Consider the following 18,335-nt stretch of genomic DNA (forward strand, 5'->3'; position numbering starts at 1 on the left):
AAAGAAAACGTTTCTTGCTCTTCATAAATATATGCATCTATAAACCTATAAACATATATATATATATATGTATATATTCAATCTTCTTCAGTGCCACACATCTAGATAGATGCGTATATAATGCATGGGTCATCATCCTTTTGAGATAAAGGGTGCAAACATCCCCCGCTTGCCTGTGTCGATGCCGAGGACCTACCGTGTACGCCTTGTCCCGCAGAGGGAAGTCATTTTTTTGCGTCGGAATTCTTTAGTGGCTGGAAAGGTGTCACGACTGCTCACACATACTTCTATGCATATACGTGTATGTAAAGATGGAAACGCTTATGTGCTCCCGTACATACACGCATGCTTCTTTCTCCATGGTGTGTGAGGCCGGTACTCTCGGTTACGCTGCTCGTGAGCGCCGTAAAACGCTGCATCTGCTTCCTTCGAAAGCCCTCGGGACGAGACAGAAAAGGAGAGAAAATCGAAGGCCAACATGAAAAGCGGGACCCGCTCTCAGTTCGCAAAATAGTCCGACGGACCTCTGCACACCCCAGACTGTGCCTCGCGAAAAAAACCTTCCTGCATCCTTCTGAAAGCTGTTCACGGCTGTCTCTGCAGGACACACAATGCCCCATAAAACCATGCATGTATTTCACATATACATATATATATATATATATGTTTGTGCGTGCATGTGTGTATAGGCCTGTATATATGTGCATGTATACAGACATACATTCATATGCATATCTGTATTCATGTATGTATGTACGTATGTATGTAGGTGTGTAAACGCGGTTCTTCGCGAGACACGCTAGCTGCGTGGATGATGCTTTCTTTCAAGTCGAGAACTGGGGAGGAGACTTGGGTTTCAGAAAGGCCTTTCTCAGAGTCAGGTTTTCGAAAGTTGATTCGTTGTCGAAAAGTTTGTCCGGGCGCCTCCAAAAGTTTTTCTTTGCGGGAAGCTCCCTCGGGGCTGCTCTTGGGGCTGGCAGAGCAAGCGGGGGCGCCTCGCGGGGTGCCGCGGGAGACGTCAAGGTGTAGATGGACGCCTGAGAGTCTGTCGCTCACGGCAGAGTTTCTTTCGGGGAGAGTTTGATTGCGTTTCGTTCGCGCTTTGGAGGCGAAGTCTTGTTCTCCTTCCTCAAAAGGAGTGGAGCTACATGCTCTTTTTCCAAGAAATCCTGACGAACGTCGCTGGCAGCTGAGTGGGTGCGCGAGCTGCATGTCGCACTGCGCGCCGGACGCGCGAGGCTTTCAGAACGCGGCGTCGGGCCTTTTTCGCGTCGTTTCTGCTCCTCTTCCCCGTTTTTCAATACGTAAATCTCCGCGTCTTGCCGCCAATTCTCCGTGCTTCGCGCGCCCTCTTCCCGCCCGCGCTTCTCTCGCAGCGAGAGATGCGACAGTTGACCGGAACGCGAGGATGCGAGGACGGGAGAGAAACAGCAGAGAACGCGCGAGGCTTCTTTCGCCGTCCACGGCCTTCGGAGTTCTTTTCCGGTCTCCGCACCGTCACTTTTTCAGGTGTATGTACACGTGAACGGGACATGCAGTCGACGACTCTTCGCGGCGTTCGCGTCGTGTCGTCAAAGCTCCCCGTTTCGCCGTGAAGTGACTGGCTTCTCTGCCGTTTCCTCCCAGGTTCCCGGAGTTCGGACTTTGCGTCTTCCACGCGGTAAGCCTTTTCAACTCTCCGCCTCGTCGCTGCCAGGCAGGGGCGCCAAGAGCTCCGCGCGTTGCTCGGCTCCTGACACAGCTCGCCGAGGCCTTGGGGGTGGCGCCGGTCGGCTGAAGCGCCCTCGAGACTTTGCAGTGTTCACTCCTTTCGCCTTTCTTCTCTCAGCCTCCCTGTGTCTGTTCCGTCGGCGCGGAACCTGGCCGCCGAGCTGAGGCAGCGAGACTTCTTCCGAGTCGACCGCTCTCTCTTCTTCAGGAGTCTCTTTTGCCAATCCTTCCTTCTTCCCCGACTCTTCCCGCGCTTCTCTCCCCTCTTTCTCTCCTATCTTTCTCTCCTCTCTTTCTCTCTTCTCTTTCTTCTCTTTTCTGCTTCTTCGCGCCCGTTGGAAGCTCCCTTTCTGCCGACTGTTGTTCGTGCGTCGCCTCTTTGCTGCCCCTCTTCCTGTCTCTTCTCCCTCATCTTCGCGTCCTTCCTCCGCGAGATGGGTGCATGCAAGAGCAAGGCAGCGAAGCCGACTCGCGATGAGGCGGAGGCTTTGCGCGGGGGGAGAGGAGCGGAGCCCCAGGAACTCTCCGCCTCCCCGCAGAAGAGCGACGCGCCTGTCGACAGCGAGACGCCGCCAACTGGCGAGGCAAAACAACTCCCTCTGAAGGCTGCAAAGGCGACACAGCGCGACAGTTGCTGCTCGACCTCCTTCTCCTCTTCCTCGGGGGCACCGACTGCGGACGGCGAGACTGGTGAACGAGGGAAGGCAGGACCTGTGGACGCGCCAGGTTCGCCAGGTGTCGAGACAGTCGGCGACCTCCGCCGACGGCGCCTGACGGTCTTGAGAGCCCCAGAGGAGAAGACGGAGGAAGCCGATTCGGCCGCAGGTCCGCAGCACGCGTCGCTCGCCGACCGCTTCAAACGCCCTGTGGAAGTCGCCGCGCGTCTCGCGGCCTCGCGGTCGACCATCAGCCAGCGCGTGGACGCCATCCCCGGTGCCGGCGGTGCGCGTACACCTGGGCAGTCAGTGAACGGCGCAGGACTCGTGGAGCGACGCGAGGAGGCCGTCTCTCTCTCGACGCTTGTGCGCCAAGGATCTTTCTCCCGGAGTCTCCACTCGTCGCCTCCAGCCTCCGTCGACGGCCGGCTCTCCCTCCGAGAAGACGAGGAAAGGGGAGAGCGAGTCGACCGAGGCGAGGGCGCAGAGAAAGGCGAGAGGAAGGGGCGAGGTTCGGAGACAGAGAACGAGGCCGAGTTGATTCAGCAGATTCGTCGCGAGAAGTCGCTGCCGGTGGCTGTCGAGGAAGACGACCCAATCGCTGCGAAGGCTCTCAGCTTCAGCCGCGAGCAGCCGCCGTCTGTAGTGACACCCAGTGAGGCGGACGATGCGAGCCTCTTGAGTGGGCTGGGAGCGACGACGCGTTCAGACGCGGAGGCGAGAAAACTGCTCGTGCCTTGCGCCAGAGGCTCGTTGCCTGTCTCGCGAGACACCCTATGGAAACACCCGGAAGTCCTCACCGCCAGTCTCTTCCTCGACCTCTTCACGCCCCCGCAGGCCGCGCCCTCGTGCTGCTTCCTCGGCGCAGCCGCCCACTGCCGTCAAGAAAGCTTCGACGACAAAGTCGAAGACCGTGCGGTACGCGAGTCTTAGCCGCGGGAGAGAGAGAACTGCAGCTTCTCCGGCTGCAGAGACCTTCCAGATCTGTCTCGCAGCAAAGGGGAGAACCATGGAAAACAATAAGAAGAAACGCCTGAACAGTGGAAGAAGTAGAAAGCGAGCAGGAGACACAAACGATGAGGTGAAAGAGACGGCGCCTCCGGAAGGACAGAAGAAACAACTGCTGACAAGGGAGAGGAAGACTCACTAACGCGTTTGACTTTCTTTTTTTTCCTCGAAGTCGCGCTCTGTGCCTCGTGTTTCTCTGTGGGACTCTCGCCCTCCCCACTCTTCATGTCCTGCTATAGCTTAACCTCGTTTCCTCGCCGCTACGAAGGCTGCGATGCAAGGATGCATGGAGACACTTAGCTCCCGAAATTCGTGATGGGGCGACTGCTTGGACTCACTCGATGACTTCTCCATCATTGCAGGCCGTGCTGGTCCTCAGGCAGGTCATGCGCATACATACATGCATACATATGTATATATATATATATATATATATATATATATATGTACGTTTTTACATATACGTGTGTGTCTGTATGGACGTAAGTATATGTCTGTGTAGGGTACTTTTTAGGCGAAGATGCGTAAAATGGATGTGCGGAGAGCGACGTGACAGAAAAGGAAAAAGACGCGCATGTGACTGTCTGCCGATAGCCACTTGAGGCCATGGGTTCGTTGCGTGCTAGGAAAAAGACAGCTTCAGGCGCGAGTTTCTTCCAGCTGTGTGCAGATACGACGACGCCTACGAGTCCTGGCGTAGATCTCGCGTCTCTGTGTTGCTACCGGACCCAACTTCTCTGCCGTTAATCACGATCAGATAGATGCTGAAAAACGAGCAGCCTCTCCTTCGAGATCTGCGTCGTCTGTTTTCTCTCTTCTCTCGGCATCTGTGCCGACGCGTCGACCTTGTCCGTCGACATGTGCAGTCTCCCTTCTTCTCCGTCGATGTGTCTCCTCTTTTGCGTTCGCCTTTCTCGCGAGCTGGGTTGTCGCGGTTTGCTTTTTTCTCTGGACATCTGCAGCGTCTCTGCTTGTGTCTGCGGCGTTCCTGGCAGGTTCGCCCGCCGGGATCGAGCGTGGAGAACGTGATGAGATCTCTGGGGTTCGGCTTCGCATGCAAGAAGGGACTGAAGCCAGACAGTCCGAACCAAGACGACTTCGCGGCTCTCTGCTGCAGCGCCTTCCGCCTCTTCGGCGTCTTCGATGGGCATGGGCCGAGCGGGCATGACGTGAGTGGCTACGTCCACCGCATGCTCTTCGCGCTGCTGCTCACGGACGAGAGCTTGAACCGGAATCCGCAGCTGGCCCTCCGGAACGCGTTCGTTGCCGTAGGTGTGGCGAAGACCGAAAGAAAAAGAAAACGAGGGAGGCAAGCCGGCAATGGAGAGCGAAGTGGAGAGATCGGAACAGAGCTCCGGAGGAAAAAGAATGGCAAAGAAGGAAGACGCTGTCGCGACTCTCACGCGTCAAAGCTGTCGACAAAGGGGGGGTGGCGTCTGCTTCTCGGGAGGAAGAAAGAGAGGAAACGAAACACACGTTCCGAGGAGGCGCCGCAGGCTTGGGGTCTATCTAAAGAGATCTCTGACTCTGTGTCTAGCCAGAGGTGCGTCGTTGTGTCTCGAAAGGCGTCTTCTCTCTGCGCGGCCTGTGCATCGTTTCCGGGTGGAGAGCGTCCAGAGGCATCGGGAGAGTCTTGAACTTCGAGAAAGGTTCTCTTCTGAGTGCTTCGTCCTCGTGAAACGCGTTTCCTTGTACCCGAGAGTGAAACAGATACGCAAGAAGTCTGTGAGTTGCGTCGCCCCAGCCCAAGGAGGCTTGAGCGGCGATTCTCTCTGTTCTCGACACTGTTTCGCGAGAGCGACGCAGATACGCAAGGTCTTCCAGTTCCCCCCCCCCCCCCGTCGTCGAGCCGCGCCGGTGGCACATCTCGAGTGTGTCTGTCTGTCTCTGCTCCTCGCTCGGAGGCGCGGCGAGTCTCGCGGCGCCTTCCATCGTGTGCTGGTCTTCCGTCAGCCGTCGAAACTGAGAAAGAGCGCGCTGCTGCAGGTGGTGTGTCTGCCGCTCTTCAGACCGCAGCCGTTCACAAACGTTGGGGGTTATGTAAGGAGACAGGAACCGCTTCCTGGATGTGTGCAAGAGACGCTGTCTCTGTTCTCCTCTTTCTGCGAAGTTCCGTTTCTCTGTGGACTTCTTCTTTCTCGCCTCTGCACTTCCCCCTTTCCTGCAGCGGCCCGGCACTCCCGGACTTTTTCCTTCCTCTCACGCGCCGTCTGTTCTCTCCAAATGCCGCCTCGCTCTTGCCCGCAGACTCACCAAAGTGTACTGGCGTACGCAGCGCATACGGAGCGCTTCGACTGTTCGCTGAGTGGGTCGACTGCCTCGGTGGTGTTGCAGACGCAGAGGAGGCTCTTCGTCGCACATGTTGGAGACTCGCGAGCGGTTCTAGCGAGGCAGCGAAGAGACGGAGTTGTTGCAGAGACACTCACCGTCGACCACAAACCCACGATTCCGGCGGAGCGCGCAAGAATCGAGGCCGCAGGTCAGGCGATTTCTTCCGCGTAAAAGCATCCAAAAAGACGTTCTGGACCCACCAGTCCGTCAGAGAGGTCGAGCCATCTCTCGCCGGCGCCACTTTGGGCGAGACGCGTTCGGGGTCGAATTGACTCTCCACACAGTGTGCCGCTCACTGAACGCGAAACAGCGACACTCGTCTGTACACGAAGCCGCATATATCTATATATATATGTATATATATATATGTATATATATATATATATATATATGCGTCACTGAAAGCCCACAAATACGTCAGGATACATGCAGAGAGATATGGATAGCTCTAGATAGAGATACATCTAGGTATAGAGATCGATATGGATAGAAAAGTCGATACGTAGGTGTGTCCTGTGTTGTTGTTTGAGCTTCAGGACGAAGCAAAGGCTGTTCGGTTTGTGCTGTTCTTCTCAGGCGGCGAACTGAAACGCCTCGAGTGCGACATTCCCTACCGCGTTTTTCTCAAAGGTCGTCTGTACCCTGGCTTGGCGATGAGTCGCGCGCTCGGCGACGCCATCGCCAGTCACGCGGGAGTCAGCTGCGAGCCAGACCTCTCCACTGTCAGTCTCGACAGTTCCCAAAGAGCGTCGAGGACACACAGTGCAAGTGTCTAAATCCTAAAATGCATATCTCCATTTGTAGACGTACTCATGCACACATACTGATTCGTAGATGCGTTCGTAGATGTCTTTATATGCATTCACATGTTCATACATATAGCACTTGCCTGTCTATCTCTGTGTACGTAGAGGCTTGTTCGTGTACCCTTATCTATGCAAACGTGTATACATGCATGCAAATATGTATATATATATATATATATATGCGTGTATGTAGATGCGTGTATACGTGTATTATATCTGTTTCTATAGATTCACATGCATGTATATATATATATATATATATAAATATACTTATATAGATATAGATAGATTCACGTGCGTGTATTCTGTAGTTACTCGTACGTTTGTAATGAAGCAGAGTTGTGGATACTGAAGGATGGTGGAAGTTGTCCGTGCGTTGTGAAGGACTTTTTTCTGTTGAAAGAAGGTTCGTTTTTCTTATGTGTGTAGCGTCGCGAGTCGTTTGCTTTGTACGGGGTCGGGAGTCGTGTCGAAGGACTCATGTTCGACAGGCAGATTCAGTGAACGTTTCAGCCAAGAGTGACCGAAGCTTCCCCGCATTTTTTCGCGTAGGCAGAGAACACTACGTGGCGTTCGTTTGGGTATAAGACGTTTTTTTCCAAATGTCCTGTTTTTCTCTCAGGTGGAACTTGACCGCAGCTGTCTCTTCGTCATCATCGCCAGCGACGGCGTCTGGGAGTTCATCAGCAATCAGGAAGCAGTGAATATTGTGAATGAAGTAAGTGCGAAAAAGACGCGTTCTGTTCAGTGTTCATGTCAAGGAACAGTCTACCAAAGCATACGGGGAAGCCCGTCCTGTTCTTTTTCGTCTTCTTCCGTTCTTTCTCGTTCTCGTCCTCCTGTGCCAATCCTCTTCTTCCCTTTCTTCCCCTCCTATCTCGTTGTCTCCTTTTCAGGTCATTCTTGCTGCACTGAGCTTCCGTGTGCTGTCTGGTCTGTCGCATCTGTCTTCCTCTTCATCTGTTGTTCTCAGGCTCTTCCGTGGCTGTGGCTGTCTTTACACCTCGGGGTGCCCTCCTTCCGACTGTCAGACGCCTTTTTGTGCTTTTCTCTGCAGGCAATGGGGTCCGAGCGAAAGGTGCGCGCGAAGGCGGCGGCGGAGCGTCTCGCCCTGGAGGCCTTCAAGCGCTGGGTCGAGGAAGAGGGGAATGTGGTGGACGATGTGAGTTGTAGCAATGACCACAGACTCGAAAAGAGAGCCCGGCGGAGCGGAAACGCTTGGGATGCCTGCTCCCGTCTTTTTATTCTTCTAGTCTCCCCGTGTCGGTATCTGTAGGAACAGATAAAGAATGGCTGCGTGCCGAAGTGTACATACACCTCAAGCAATCGGTGCTTTGTCACAACTTACGCATTTCTATGCATGCATGCAGACAGTGTGCGAGTTGATGCGTGCATTCGCGTAGGTGTTTCCGGTCTCTCCAGGTGGCTCTCATGCTCTTCCGTTGCTGACCACGGGTGAAACGTGGGTCGTCGACAACTTACTTGGCAGAAAAAGGACGGTGGATATTGTGCGATGGGAACAAATATGGAAATATTTTTTCCCTGGCTCTTCCGCGGCTCGGCACTGACAGGACACGCGTTTACCTGGAAGGTGGCTGCTCTCTCATCCTGTCACTCGCTCGTTCTCCACTCTTTTGTGTTTTTGTACAGATCACCTGTCAAATCATTTGCCTCCGTTGAGACCGCGCCTCGAGTTGCCCACCTATAAGCCGACTCCGCCCGGACCGCGAATGTGGTTCCTCTTCCACGCCTCCCCGAGGCTTTTCTGGAGCAGGAGTTTCTCTGCGTCGCGTTCGTTGGGTTCCGCGTTCGTCGCGTACCTCTGTCTGGGGCTCCAACGTTTCGCAGCAGCTCTAAAAGCGAGGAACAGATCCCCTTGCCTCTTTGCGAATGTGGCAACCGAGAAAACCAAGTCCGTCTCATGCAACAGCTCACGGCGACGCGCGGCGTGGTGTCGAAAGTGTTTCGCTTCGCTCGTCTACGCCTGTCTCTGCTTCCGGGGGCGCGGATAGGCGACGGGGGATTGAAAGAGACGGACCAGGACGTCGCCAGCGTTGCGGTCTGTGTCGATTCCAATTTTCGTTGTCGAACCGTCTCGACTTTCACTCGCAGCTGGAGTCCATGGACCCGGATGGAGAGCGCGCCGAGGAGTTCCTCGGCTAGACGGTGCGCACGTTACCATTATAGGTCCCGCCTCCTGCCTGGTTCATTTTGTCAGACAGGAAGGCACTTTGACTAGCAGGAAGATGTTCTTCGTACCATGCCGTTCTGTTTTTGCGCGGCCTTCAGTCTCTCTGCATACACTCTCACCTGAGAAGAGTCCATTGAAGAGGGCGGGCATCCACGCGGCGCTCGCTAAAGTGGATATTTCGTGGGCGCCTTGGTGTATGTACACCTGGCCCGCGCAAGAAGCGTTTTTTCGTAGCAAGCTCTGAGGGATGCGTACGAAATGCAGCGATACATCTTCAGTTTTATCAGGTTACCGTACCAGTTCGTTACCAAAGAAACAAGAGGCCAGAGCGCCGCTCCCGGACGGACTGGGGAAACCCGCAGGCACCGGCGTTCTGGTGCAATTGCCTGGAGCGCCTCCCGTAACAGTGCCGAGGAGAAACTTTGTGGCCGTCGATCCCACACTTTTGTGGGTTTCCACGGGTATATGAAGGCCTGTCGGGGTATATATTTGTCTGTGTACCTACTGGAACTGCCGCAGTCGGTGTGCCCTCAAAACAAGTTGAGATGTGTCGTGTCTGAAATTCAGAGCGGCACTTTGCCACCGCATCACAGGAGAGCTGGTTGAAACTGCGGGCGGGAACCGGTGTGATTTTGCCTACACTTAAGTTTTCGTGTCGTTCTGAAGAAAACTCGTCCGTGGTCGATCGAGCTGTCGACCAGAAGAAGAGGGGAGATTTTGCGTCAGCGGTCGTACATCCGTGGCGCGTTGCTTCAGGGTGGAAATCCGTTTCCGGTACAAAAGCGACAGAGAGCTGCCAAAGCGTGCTCGGTTGTTTCATGTTGGGTGGGGAGGAAACGAAGCAGTCGTGTAGGCGCGACAGTTTATATTGCGATGTGCGACGAAGGAAAGGGCGTCGCTCGCATGAAAACAAGAAACGCGTGCTGTGGAGAGGAGGAAGCAAAAATTCCACGCGTGGATGGCGCTCTCGTATGTGAGGGGAGCTCGGTATTTGTACATTTCTCCTTGTACCGAAAACAGTGGAAAACCACTTTTTGAGACACCAAAACCTCGACGGATGGAGGCACACGATGCGTGTGTATCACCACGCGAAAACCTCAAAAACTGTACGTTTCTGTTTCTCAAACCGGTTTCCGGCCGTCAATACGCCATCGCGCTCACGGGCGGCGTTGCCCCTTCTGCACCAGCTTCTCTTGAACAACGCCAAGAGGCGCGAGTTTTCGGTGTAACACTAGCAGGCCGAGTCACAGTCTGAGGCACAGAACTGCAACTGTGATCCGGAATGTCGAGGGTCATACCACCGGTTTCGCGGTGGTTCCTTACGACATCGCATGTTCTCACATCTGTTTCTGTCCTTTTTACAGGCGTCTGTGACAACAAGGCAGCAGCAGAACGTATTTCATATGTGTAGAAAACTCCTAAACACTCGAGTTCCTTTGAGGGCTAGTCTAGCCAGAACAGGCGACACTCACGTCTGGAACAGATGCGAGCAGCCGCTTAACGATTCCCCGAATCGCAACAAACCAGTGGCGGAGAAATGCAACGTGTCAGCGAACAAAGAAGGGTGGAACCCTTTGTTTGACGGATGCTCATGGCATACGCCAGCAATACACAGGAGTGTCCGGGCCACTGGGCGTTACGTTGTGCTTTGTGCCTCGTAGGTTCTCGTCTAGCAAAAATTCGTGGCAGCAGCTCGACCCATTGCAGTTGCTTGAAGCTTTGAGACAGACTGTGTACCTGTTCAGAAGCAGAATAATGATGCATGTATGCGTTGATTTTCTGCAAATGCAACAGAGGCAATCAAGTCAATTTACCGGACCAGGGCAACCATTGGAAGATGCAGAATATGAGCTGGTAGTGAATACTCGGTACGACCTGCCACTGAAGTGAAAATATGGTTTCCAGGACCTGCCCTGCAAGCTACGAATACTGAGTATGAACAGCTGTGTCCATGCGAAACGAACCGAACGTTCGCCGCCTGTGACGGTAACACTGAGTCGTAAGCGAGGTAACACATGACCGTCTGCGTCCCTCAGAATTCTGCAGGAGCCGTGTACTGTTGAGACCTGTGATTTGAACGACAAACTGTCGATGTTACTTCGCCAACGCGTACACAATTGCCTGCGTTCAGAGGCCAATGGCAGTGTCAGCGAACAACAGGGTCGCTGTTGTTGAATGCAGGAAGGATTTTCCGCTTGAAACCAGCAGCTAACCAGGCGTGGAAGGTAGAAAGGAGCCCGTGTTTCCCGGCATTTCCACGAGAAGTGGGACGGGCTAGCGCTCGCAGTTGTTAAAGTGTTGTGGAGGCCCTTTAGCGCGGCAACGAGGCCGCTCGCTGGTCCCGGAACTCGCCTGTTCGAGCGATTGGATATCCCGAGGCCGGCGGAATTTGACAAATTCTACCGCGAAACAGCTCATCCACGTCCGCGATGGTTACCTTCGTCGCAGTGTCACCTGGTGACCATTCGGGATGAGCACCTGCTACTGGAAGGCACACTGATCATTCACTTCTTCCTTTCTTCCTTTTGCCCTTTTCCAAGTTTTACTTCCCCAAGATCTCTACGACGAGAAATTCCACCACTGTCCGGCTTTGAGAAGTCCAGCTTATTGTCGCGTCTTCGAAAAGTGAGGATTGTCTTCGAGACGAAAACTCTTGTTTGGGCATTTCGCAATTCGAAGTCAACAACGCGCTCTGCAGAAGCTGTGTGGCAGCACAGCTCGTTCTCTCTGTGGAAGCCTGCTGGCAACGCCGCAAGCACAACGATGCAAACTCACTTGCTTCCTCGATCTCATCTGCGTGACCTGCTTTCAGACCCTTTCATCGCCAAAATGAAGTTCCTCACCAACATCCTTCTCGTCCTTTCCTGCGTCCTGGTTCTAGCCGGGACTGTTCAAGGGCAAAAGGTACGCGCCAGCCGACCAGAAAGAAGTGCTCTAGGTGCAGCGGGAAGAGCAGAATCCGGTAAAACCGAGATCTCTTCAGAGAGGTCATGCACCCACGAGTCCGGTTTAGTGTGACATGTTTGTTTTTCCTACAGATGGAAGAACCCGAACGCATCGACGCAAGCGTGGAACGAGACATAGAGAGAATGATGGAGGAGCCTGAAGAAATGGAAAAGCTGATGAAAGAAGTTGAACGCGACATGGAGCCTGAAGAGAGGCGAATGGGCAGACGCAGAGGCTATGGAGGCTACGGATACGGTTACGGCTACCCTTACTACAGTGGTTATGGCTACGGCTACCCCTATTACGGCTATGGATATCCCGGCTATTACGGATATGGACACCGCTTTTGGGGGCGCCACTATTGGTAAAAGTCATTTGTCAGGATCTGTTGCAGAACCACGATTTGAAGTGTGCATGGTGCCGCCAAAATGCAACAGAGACCTTTTGTCATGGGCCTGAGTTTGTTTTCTTTGACACTTAAGCAATTTTAAAACTTCTCTTTCTTAGATCAGCGGCGCCGGCAGTCAGTTACGGCTTTCGCCCACTTAGACACAGCGCAGAATCCTTACTGTGCAACCACAGAGGCAAGCTGTCGGTTTCTGTCGACAGGAAGCGAAATACCTTCAGATGACGCGCTCCTCATTAGGTACACGTAGCGACAACAGATGGTCATGAAGCAGCTGAGATTGAGTTTCAGAACAAAGTTCTTAGACGAAAGGTAGACGCCAGACGCGTACGGTGGCAAGCCGGCGTGGAAAGAGGTAGAGAAACAACCACATTAGCCGAGGGAAGAACTCGCTAAGAATCACTTGTCAATTATACTGTCATTGACACTGCATCAGCTCTCAGGGGGCTTCTGTGGAGAATGCACCGGATTCCTTTATCAGAAATCGCAGCATATATCCCCGAGTGAATGGGCTCACATGTCACGCATGTTTTTAGTTTGTACACCTGTCTGCCATCGATTTGACGCGATACAAATCTCATTTCTCCGTACTCGTGTGATCCTACCGAATTCCGTGGCTGCAACGCCTCCAGTCTTTATTTTGATCCAACCGACGTTTTCGATTACAGAAAAAAAGAGACGAAGGTAATGATTTTCTGTGCGTGCGATGAATCTCTTTCTCTTACCAAGGGACCTAGAGCTTGTTCCTCTGACGGTTGATAAGTCGCTGCGTGCACTGGGCACAACTCTTTCCACCATTAGCAACCTACAACGAATTTCCATACTTGTGCCACGCGGAGAAGGATGCCTTCGACTCGCTCCAGCATGCGCACACACACAGGTGTGAATAGGCATCTTCTCATGAACCCTCACTTCTTGGAAGCATTTTACGGTTTGAGGTCGGTTGCTCTACTCAGTCTTGACGATTTGACGGAACTTTGTAATCTCTGAAGCAAGGCTGGCCGTTGACGCGTGGGGGTCGCCTACGAGTCGTAGCACTCGACGATTCAACTTTTTCACCGTCGTTTAACAGACATCGTGCACTGTTTGTCCCTGAACGAGCCGGTTTCTCTTCGTTGCAGTATCAGAGACTCCACCAAGCAGAATTTGCTGGAGCCAGCGACAGCGTAGTTCTAGAAGAGGTACAGCTAGCTGTCATCCCTGCGGCTTTGGAGGCTGCGTAATCTGCAGCTAGCGTGCCTCTTTCATCAGGGAGTCTTCATCCGGCTGCTCCGTGCAACTGAAAAAGCAGAAACGTGGTGCTGCCTTCTATGCACTGGTGAAATCGCTGCTGCGGTTTCTATTACGACTGGTGACTTCCAGATCGCGTATGCTACTTACTGATTTTGGGATCACACGCCAGGCCACAAATTCAGATCAGCTGCAACTGTTATGCTGTGTTTTTATAGTCGAAACGTCTGGCGATGCTTTGTTAACCTTCTCACTCTGTCATCCACGAGTTACCTGGTCACCGCCTGTAAGTCATTTTTTCAGATGACCTGGTCACCGCATGTGCTTCATTTTTACAGTCGATTATCAAAGTTTACCAAACGCATTGGCTGTCACCTAAACAAAATGAAGGCGTCCACACTGAGCATGTTACTTTTCGGCATCATGGCCGAAGGGTTCTCTCCTGCTGTGGGTCAAGGGGTAAGCTCGGAATTCGTGTACGCTTCCCCACGGTGTTGAAGTACTTCCGTGTAAAGCTGGTGGCTTGTTAGGAGTCACGTCATCTCTTATTTATCGACGATTACTGAGATTCGAGCGCTGAATAGCTGACTGTTACTTCGTCGACAGTTCCAGGTCGCTGAGCTCCGACGATGTGACAACTTCAGACGACCGACGTGTCTAGGCGCAATTGCACTGCGCGGTGTGCTGTTCTTTATCCTTTTTCTTTGTTTGTATTGCAGATGGCAGGCGAAATGATCCCCGACGAGCAGGAGATTCACGACATCATCAATTTGGTCAAGGCGAGGGATGGCGACAGGCCGATCCCGTCGGAGAAATTCCAGCACGACCCCAACTCCCTTTCTGATGCTCTTCCGGCTAGGGACGCAGTGGCACCTCTCGCAGAAAAGATACTAGCAGGTCTGCGTCGGTGATCTCGTTATTACTGTGCTTCGACTCGCATCCTTCAACTCTGCGGAGGACTGGAAGAAGAAATTCAATCAAGACAGTTGCTGGATGAGAGTGTGGATGGTGGCTCTTTTGTCGCACGCCTTGTAGAGCAACAACCTAATTCGTTTGCGTGCTTTGCATTTGTGTGCCGCGGAGATTTGTTTAATGCCCCCGACCCATTTATCAAGCCTGCGTATTAGGCGTTAGAGATATTCAGATGGCATGTTCGTTTCGTAAGGAGCAGATGCCACTCTCTCAGAACTGATCCATGAGCACCGCCACCTGCGAAGCGATGAAACTGTGATGCAGTTTTTCGCATCCGAAACGTCTCAGGGAACGCGTTCTCTTTGCGTCACATCCTTTTCAAGCATTTCTTGGTTTTCGTTCGCAAGCAACTCTGGGGTAACGGCAAAGCCCTCTCAACCCCAACGTTTACGAGCCTTCAAGAACTCGAGCCGATCCGTGCCAAGAGGCTGGCGCGTGACGACGTTAAAACCCGTGTGACAGTGCGACTCGGACAGTTTCATCAAAAGCCACCTTCAGGTTTTATTTTGGAGCTTATCACCAAATGACAACGACATAGACACCCACACACACATACACATTCCTTCCACCGAATCGCGTTTGCTCTTCCATGTTCATTAAGCACACCTTTAGTCTCGTTTCGCAAGAGAAGCTTCCCTGTACCTGGCGAGAGAGCGCTCGACGGATTCCGGGTGTTGCGTCCTAGACACGTTTCAAAAGACTTCGCTTCTTCGACACACTGCAGGGAACCTTGCGACTTGTCAGACCACCCCGCAGCCGGTTCGTTGCCTCGTTCCTCCAGACAGAACGACAGCTGCCCAGAATCTCAGAGGTGTGGTGAAACAAGTTGAAGTTCACAAGCTCAGTGAGTGGAACCTTTTCCGGCGGTCGATCCGGCAGTTCGGCGCCCTTCCTGGCATTCATACGCCCCTGGCTGTACGCTGCTTGGAGTTGATTTAAGTTTGAAACCTGCGTGGGTAGCTCGCTGAAGCACCCCCCTATGGTTTTAGAGCTTCGTAAGAAACTACATAGAGACACTGCGCTAGAAATCAATGGAAAATGTTCTGGAGGGTTCGATTCCCTGAACGTGTGGAGGGACGCTTCAGCCGGACGAGAAGGACAGCCGAAAAGGCACTTCGGACGAGCCGAAAAGTTTCCTTTGTTCCTAAACAAGTCCTCGAAACGTACAGGTCTCATTTTTCGCTACATGCAGTCATGGCGAACTCTCTAGCGTCCCGCAGAGTGGCTCCAGCTTTCGTGCGCGTCTGCATGCAATCGACGCGCGACTTTCTCCCGCTTGGCAGCCAATCAGGCACGCATTTTCTTTTCCTTTGTCGGTTTTCGCCACAAAGAATTTCCCCCACTTTCCGATCCCGTATTCCGGCTTTCCCAGCGGAGAAAAGCGATCGAAAAACGGCGTTTGTTCCTGCAAGAGCAGCTTAGGCACGGTGTACGCGAGACTCGACAGAGCGATTGCCGTTGCCTTTTTACACAGCTTCAGTGAGGCTTCTCAAACTGCGCTGGTCTTCTCCCTTTCTGCCTCGCATTTCTCTGAACCTGCTCTACCACGCTGATCAGCGAGCTGCGCAGAAGTCGCATTCCTTCATCTAGAAACCGTTGTACCAAGGAGGGGGACATGCGGTCGAGTGAATGCGCTGTGCGAACGAGACTCTGGAGACTTTCTCTGCTTTTCGTTTCCACCAGCCTCCCGGGGAGTATCGATACTCCACCGTGAAGGCGGGCGGTTGCGGGAACAGCGTTCCACTTCGTTCATCCTTTAGAAACACTGGAGATTAACTTTGCTTCTATGCGTCCGTTTCGTCTCTCTTTGCTCCCTGTAGACACCCGGCACCTTTCGTTTTCCTCCACTTGCTAGCTGTAGACGCCACATCGGTCTGTACACGTCGTCCGCGCTCCCACCGTTTCTCCGGGCGTTTTTCTCCCGTATTCAGCTCCTGTCTCGCTGCGAAACGCGCCGTCTTCGAACTCTTTCCCCTTCGCTGTCTCTGGGTGAATTCTTCCTCTCCCTCCCTGCTGCACTTCCCTCTTTGTCCTCTGCCTTCTGCTCTCGATCCTCACCCTTCTTCGTCTGCTCTGTTCTCCCTCTCGATCCTCTGCAGCGCGGCCAGAGAAATGGGGTACCTGCATGCAGAAGCAGAGACGCTGTCTCGCTCGCCAGGGAAGAAGCGCGAACGAGAAGCCGGCGAACTCGGGAGCGAACCGCCGTGTGAAACTCCGCGAGGAAACTTGGTTGGAGCGCCTGAGCGACCTTCAAGGCAGCGGAACTCGAAGAAGGCCAAGTCGGTCGAGACGCGAAAGACGCCGATTGTTCGTGCTTCGCTCTCGCTTCCTGACTGGGAAGACGAGGAGGACCTGGAAGAAGAACCTCCTCGTGCTCCACACTGCGCAAAGGGAGGAAACGCCCTTGTGTACAGCCACCGCAGCTCGCGTCTGTCGCTCGGCGCCGACGGAGACGAAGCCGGGGCCGACGACGCCTTGCTGCCGAGTGGAGCTTCTCAAACTTTGCTCTCTCCGCGGCTGCATGCACGTCGGCACCTGCCCGGAGAAATCCGCTCGCGAGCGAGGGACAGAGAGAATCACGCATGCAGAGAAACTGCTTCGGACGTCTCTGTGCTCTCCGGCACCACTCGCGAAGAGAGAAGACATGGATCGACTGCCTCGCATGCGCGCTCTGGAGAAACCTCCGTCAAGGCAGAGACCCCGTCGACCAGACTCGAGGTTTTCTGGAAAGGTAAAAAAGCCGAAAAGGAGAGGAAAGAGCCGAGTGGATCCACATGTTACGAGGAAAGACAACAAAACAGCGAAGGAGGGAGAAACATTTTTGTGTTCCTGTCGGTTCGCCTTCTGGGCCGACAACGGGTGGGTCGCCACACTCACGACTTCTTGGAGGATTCTTTCTGTTCTTCTTCTTTAGCGCCTTCCTCGAGGATTCTTTCTGTTCTTCTTCTTTAGCGCCTTCCTCGAGGATTCTTTCTGTTCTTCTTCTTTAGCGCCTTCCTCCTGTCTGTCTCCATCCATGGCCGTGGGTGTCGCTTTCTCTTCCGACTTCTTCTCCACGTTCTTTGAAGTGTGGTTTGTTCTTGTGGCGTCTCCGCCCATCCCTTTCACAGCGGCCTCGTCTCTTGCTTTATCTCTGTCTCCTCTTTCGAGCGTCCGACCCTGCCCGAGTTTGTTTTTCGTCTTTGTTTCCAGATCCTGCGAACCGCCGCATTTTGCGGGGCCTCGCGGCCGTGCTGAACGTGGAGAGCGAGAAGTCGAATAAGAGAAGCGAGAAGCGCCCTCCTGGAGCGCGTGAGAAGAAGGGAAGAGCAGGCGCGTTTTGCTCTGTCGAAGAGGAAAGAGACGATCAGGCAAGAAAACTGACAGAATGGATGAGCAGACAAATCGACTGTAGACGACGGTCTCGTCCCTCTCTCTCGAAAGAGCGCCTTTCCCGCCAGAAGCAGAGACGATGAGAGACGAAAGAGAAACGTGTGTTGAGAGAGAACAAGGAGACAGCAGGGAAGGGGGACGAAGAGAAAACTGAGCAAAAAGCGAATCTCTATCAAGAGGTGTGTGGCGCCGGGAGAGCGCGTCGGCGTTGCATGTCAAAGCGGGGTGGATTCTCTGGAACGTTTTCCGACTTTTCCATCGCCTTTTCTCCATCTTCTTTTCTGCTGTCCTCCGGCCCCGACAGAGTCCTTCTTCCTCGTTTCGTCTCTTCCTAACCTCTCTCGGTGTGCACTTCCCTCCCGCCATGCCTCGCGCTGTCTCTTTTCTCGTCCGTCTCCTTTTCTTCCTCGCGCGTCTTCTTGAGTTCTTCGTCCTTTTGTGTCCATGTGGGCGGCCCGGCAGCGCCTCTCTCGCACTCTCTGCATTCGTTCCTCTCCCGCTGAGGCGCGCAGCGAGCGTGGAAGTTGGTCCTTCCCTCTCTCACTTCAACTCTCTCTCTCTTGGCAACGCTAGCGTTCCTCCACAAAAAGCTACGTTCTCAGTGTCGTGTGCGGACTCCTGTTGTCCCTCGCATCGCGGGCAAGAAACTCAACAGCGACATACTGTGATGCCTACGGCACTGAGGTGACTCTCGCCGCGAAACAGAA

At 53.6% G+C, this 18,335-nt stretch overlaps 4 protein-coding genes across 4 annotated transcripts; all 4 read left to right on the forward strand.

Moving 5' to 3' along the window:
- Nucleotides 1-1,078: 1,078 nt before the first annotated feature.
- On the forward strand, nucleotides 1,079-9,842 carry TGME49_281580 (PP2C, putative). The gene is made up of 7 exons (XM_002371346.2): nucleotides 1,079-3,284; nucleotides 4,370-4,642; nucleotides 5,622-5,853; nucleotides 6,282-6,427; nucleotides 7,134-7,229; nucleotides 7,569-7,673; nucleotides 8,162-9,842. The coding sequence occupies exons 1-7, from the start codon at nucleotides 2,145-2,147 to the stop codon at nucleotides 8,189-8,191; spliced, it is 2,022 nt and encodes a 673-aa protein (XP_002371387.1). The 5' UTR covers nucleotides 1,079-2,144; the 3' UTR covers nucleotides 8,192-9,842.
- A 1,389-nt stretch (nucleotides 9,843-11,231) lies between these two features.
- TGME49_281590 (hypothetical protein) lies at nucleotides 11,232-12,558 on the forward strand. The gene is made up of 2 exons (XM_018781878.1): nucleotides 11,232-11,606; nucleotides 11,741-12,558. The coding sequence occupies exons 1-2, from the start codon at nucleotides 11,466-11,468 to the stop codon at nucleotides 12,014-12,016; spliced, it is 417 nt and encodes a 138-aa protein (XP_018637456.1). The 5' UTR covers nucleotides 11,232-11,465; the 3' UTR covers nucleotides 12,017-12,558.
- Nucleotides 12,559-13,312: 754 nt separating this feature from the next.
- TGME49_281600 (hypothetical protein) lies at nucleotides 13,313-14,783 on the forward strand (the record flags this gene model as incomplete). Its single annotated transcript, XM_002371348.2, has 3 exons — nucleotides 13,313-13,743; nucleotides 14,004-14,181; nucleotides 14,545-14,783. The coding sequence occupies exons 1-3, from the start codon at nucleotides 13,486-13,488 to the stop codon at nucleotides 14,781-14,783; spliced, it is 675 nt and encodes a 224-aa protein (XP_002371389.1). The 5' UTR covers nucleotides 13,313-13,485.
- Nucleotides 14,784-16,220: 1,437 nt separating this feature from the next.
- TGME49_281610 (hypothetical protein) lies at nucleotides 16,221-17,711 on the forward strand (the record flags this gene model as incomplete). Its single annotated transcript, XM_002371349.1, has 2 exons — nucleotides 16,221-16,987; nucleotides 17,449-17,711. Exons 1-2 carry the CDS (start codon nucleotides 16,369-16,371, stop codon nucleotides 17,709-17,711), a joined length of 882 nt encoding a protein of 293 aa, XP_002371390.1. The 5' UTR covers nucleotides 16,221-16,368.
- Between the last annotated feature and the right edge of the window lie 624 nt (nucleotides 17,712-18,335).

The sequence above is a fragment of the Toxoplasma gondii genome, chromosome VIIa, assembly GCF_000006565.2.
Source record: "Toxoplasma gondii ME49 chromosome VIIa, whole genome shotgun sequence".
Lineage (NCBI taxonomy): Eukaryota > Apicomplexa > Conoidasida > Eucoccidiorida > Sarcocystidae > Toxoplasma > Toxoplasma gondii.